General features: G+C 43.8%; 1 protein-coding gene across 1 annotated transcript; it reads left to right on the top strand.

Annotated features, from left to right (window-relative positions):
- The first annotated feature begins 602 nt into the window (after positions 1–602).
- LOC147884313 (dirigent protein 6-like) lies at positions 603–1,176 on the top strand. Its single transcript, XM_087398177.1, has one exon. The coding sequence runs from the start codon at positions 603–605 to the stop codon at positions 1,170–1,172; it is 570 nt and encodes a 189-aa protein (XP_087254303.1). The 3' UTR covers positions 1,173–1,176.
- The last annotated feature ends 3,138 nt before the right edge of the window (positions 1,177–4,314 follow it).

The raw sequence follows: 4,314 nt of genomic DNA, 5'->3' as shown, positions 1-4,314 counted from the left end.
GTGTGAATCTAGTGAGAAGTAAAAAGGAAAAAAAGGAAACGTATGCTAGTGAGGACAAGAAATGTGCTCTTTTTTTCTTATAATTTTTCCATTAAAATGTAGGCACAAATGGTGGTTCCCCTCAAAGAGCCGTGCCTGTTTGCAATCTTAGAGGGATCATCAAGGTTATCAAACATACCCACTATGTACTTAAGTGAGGGAGGGTGCCAAACAAAATAGGCTTAGGTCAACATGTCCTCCCTCAAATCCTTCTCTGCCACATCAATCAATGCCCTTTTACTAAAAGCAACCATCCAAGCTAGGTGAAAGAAAATGAACTTTTGGAGCTCTTCTTAGCCATTAGAGATCCAAATGTGTGGCCGACGGAGGAGCTTTGATTTGCCAGGCTGGCTTGTTGAAGATATCAAAAGGGTTGACATGGGCACAGAAAACTAGTGCCGGCCAGGCTCAACGATTATATATACGTAGGATCAGTTACATTGTGTCCATCACTCACAATCAGTTTCCATTCATCCTATCAGTTTCCATTGCTCCCTATCATTTCATCACTGTCCACTCCCTGTCACTCTCCGTCGCTGCTAATTGCTCCCCATTCCTCACCGATGTCTAAGACTCCGTCCCCCCTCCTCCATCTCACCCTCACCCTCTCCCTCTCCCTCCTCTCTATCGCTCTCCTCGCTTCCCCTGTTCATTCCGCCCATCACAAACGCCCCAAACATTTCACCTTCTACCTCCACAACACCATCTTCAACGCCACCCTCAATAACACCGACTACTTCAACTCCGTCTTCAGCGTTCAACCCTCCGGCTTCGGCCCCAACCCTTGGTCCTTCGGCGTGCTCGCAACGTTCGAGGATCCGCTCACTGTGTCTCCGTCCAATACTTCAACTCAGTTGGGCGTTGGCCAGGGATACTATCTCTTTGATAGCCAGAAGGGATTTGTGCTCTTCCAGGCTTTTACTGCTAGCATCGATACCGGCAAGTACAAGGGGACTATCGACATCTTCGGACAAATCAAGGAGGTCTTGCCGGTTCGCACCCTCTCGGTTATTGGTGGCACTGGCGATTTCTTCCTCGCCAGGGGACTCGCTAAGTCTCGGCTCTTAGAGCTGTACACAGGCCCTGGGCCTGCAAGATGGACCTTGGCTTTCGATCTCGACCTCTATTACTAGACTAACATGCTGGCTTGCTATCATGTTTCCGAATAATTCGTTCTATGCCAAATAAACTTACGAGCCTATCTCGTCGAAGCGTGTAATGTATAGGCAACGGCATATTATCTTGCAGAATCCTATCCGTTTAAAAGACTTTTGTTGAGGTTAATCATTGTCGGCGACGCTTGAGCTTAGTAGTATAACAGGAGAATGAAAACCTACTTGTGAGATGCTAATTAAAGTTTAGTTATGTTGGCAGTTGACGTGCTGTAAAACGGAATGTCCTTGTAATGAAACTTTCATGAGAGCATTGTGTATGTTGAAAAGGAGACTGTAAATATAAGTCAAACGCAAAGACATTCACAGAACGTCTCAAACATAGATAGCAATCACTAATTAACATTTAGTTGGAATGATTTCGATTTTCTTTTTAAATGAATTTTATTAATCTATTGGATACTAAGGATTTTCACTTACATAGTGGAGACCAAATAAGAAATAAATTCATCTCATTGATTTAACGATGCTTCGAAGAGATATGCATGTAGCATTCAAAGAGGTGAGCAAAGGAAGAATTTAATAACCAGAGCAAAGAACTGATATTGAATTAAGCGACGGGTGAAAATGCAACTTTGCAGCTTACACCAACAAAAGAGACTTATGAGCCCAACCTAACTAGAACTTACAACAAAATAGAATAATAATCAAACGAGAGAGAGAGAGAGAGAGAGAGAGAGAGAGGGGGGGGGAGGACTGACAACATACTCCTAGTTATGAGGACTGACAACGTACTCCTAGTACTTAATTAGCGCTTCCGAGGACTATAAAGGAGGGAGCTAACTCATAAAAAAAGCGTTAACCATTAAATGATAATAGTATGGAGGGGTAAATCACATAAGTAGATGGTACATCAGCGGCTGGGAATCAATGATACATTAGGAGAATATTAGTAGTTGGAAATCATAGAATATGAAGGAACAACAATAGACTGCTTTTCAAACTTGTCGAAAGCCATGGCAAGCTTGTGCACAACCCTATCGTAATCGTATTGTAGGCTGGTCTTGGAACTTACTCTTTGAACTTTCAATATTGTTTCAAAAAAACAACCCTCACTCTGGTGGTTGCTGCAACTTGCTTCATTGTGGCTACTCTCTGCATCCTTCCTAGCCTAGAGAGCTGCCTCATTGTCTTCTCCACCCCAGCTACTCTCTGCCCCATCCTTCCTGGACTTGAAACTCTCTTGCAGTTCCTGCATCACCGCTCTAATTTTTGCATTCTCCCTTTTCAGCTCCTCCATCATCTAGTCTTTTTCAATGTGCAATGCGTTCTGCATGTTGTAGAGCTGTTTGTAAAGACCCTAATCTTTAAGCTCCTTTTGCATCATTGCTAGCTCCTTGTCTATGATGTACCCATCACTTCTCACTTCTTCAATCCTATTTTGGAGATCCTTGATGCACTTCTCAGCTTCTTCTCTTCTATGCCTTGACCATTTTTGCAACGGCCTTAGCTTGCTCTTGTGTCTGCAAGGCCCTCACTTGTGCCTCCTCTACCTTGGCTTATGCACCCTCCCTGAGAATTTTCTAAAGTTGCACACCCTTTGCTGCATCGGTGACTTTCTCTTATAGAAAAGTCACCTTCTAAGATATCTTCTTATCGTATTGCTCAAAAATCCTGTTGAGGGTAGATGTCATCAAGTGCATTGCAACTCCAGTGAACTAAGAAGACAATTGGGATTTGCCATCCACATAATTCTTCAGGTTGGTTATCTCACTCTTGGAGATCACCCTTGAGAAAGATACATCATGTCCTTTCAATTGCTCTATTGCTGCTTGAACCTATCAGAACTTCACGGTTCCTCTCATATCAAGAAAGAAGTGCATTGTCTTCTTCAGCACATCTTGGAGGTCTGTTGGCAAGTTAGAAAGCTTGACTCCACCATCTTTACTAATTTGAGAATTGCGGTATACATCTAGTATATCTTGTCTCTTACACTACTTCTCGAAGAAGTGTGCTTGCAAATTGTGTCCAGGAATGCCTAGCACATTTTTAATCACGCTTTCAGTGATGGTAATCTTCTAACCTTGACAGACTATTTGCCCCTCCTTCATGTGCACCTCCTGTACCAACTTGGTGAAGTTGCTAAGGGCATCCAAATTGGGATTTTGAAGAGCGAGAGAGGAGCTCCCATATGTCACGATTTCAAGATCAAGAAAAGAGAGGCTCTCATACTGTGCTGCAGAGGATGAGGAAAGATTGTGTGAGGAGCTCCCAGACTGTGTCCATTATCAGAAGGGATAGAAGTTGCAAGAAGAGTGCAAGGAAGACAGAAATGGTCGAGGGATAGAAGATGAAAGAGTGAAGGAACTGTAATAGTGGAGGCTTGAGTTTGCAGTTCGAGTGCAAGGGAGAAAGAAATGGTGGAGAGGGATAGAAGACGAAACAGTTAACCGAATGGAATAGCAGAGGCTTAAGTTTGTAGCCTAACTACATTGTCAAGGTGAGGGCCACCATGGTGATTGGCCTGAATTTTGATTAATTCAAGGCAACAATACTACCTTGGATGGTAATGAGTGATTAGAGGTGGTGATGTCTAAGATTACTAGCCACGTCTGTGGTGGTGGCTAAGATTCCACCGGGCTGGCAGTTAATTACCAGCCACCACAGTGGCTTGCAATACTCACCTTTCAGTTACCACCACCGGGCTTGCACGCATGATTACTACGAGTGTAGTAAATTACGAGCCATCAGGCTTGCATGCTCAGTAGACTACTAGAGTGCATGGTAATGAGTGATTAGAGGTGATTAGGATTCACAATTTACTTTTGTGGTAACTACTATCTGATGGTGGTGGCTCTCATCAACCACGTCTGTGGCCACCACTGCTAGTTAATTACCAGTCATCGCAGTGGCCCGCAGTTACTCACTTGCAAGTTACCACCACCAGGTTTGCATGCATGATCACTACGAGTGTAGTAAATTACCAGTCACCGACTAGAGTGCATGGTAATGAGTGATTAGAGGTGATTACGCTTCATGATTTACTTTTGTGGTAATTATTGCCCACTGGTGGTGCCTCTCATCAGCCACGTCTATCATGGCTAAGATTCCATCAGGCTGGCAATTAATTACCAGCCACTGCAGTGGCCCGCAATTGCTCACC

Source organism: Dipteris shenzhenensis, chromosome 27, assembly GCF_047967505.1.
Source record: "Dipteris shenzhenensis isolate YYH24624 ecotype China chromosome 27, Dip_SZ_1.0, whole genome shotgun sequence".
NCBI classification, from domain to species: domain Eukaryota; kingdom Viridiplantae; phylum Streptophyta; class Polypodiopsida; order Gleicheniales; family Dipteridaceae; genus Dipteris; species Dipteris shenzhenensis.
Note: the sequence above shows the minus strand (reverse complement) of the source record. Positions and strands in the feature narration are given on the sequence as shown.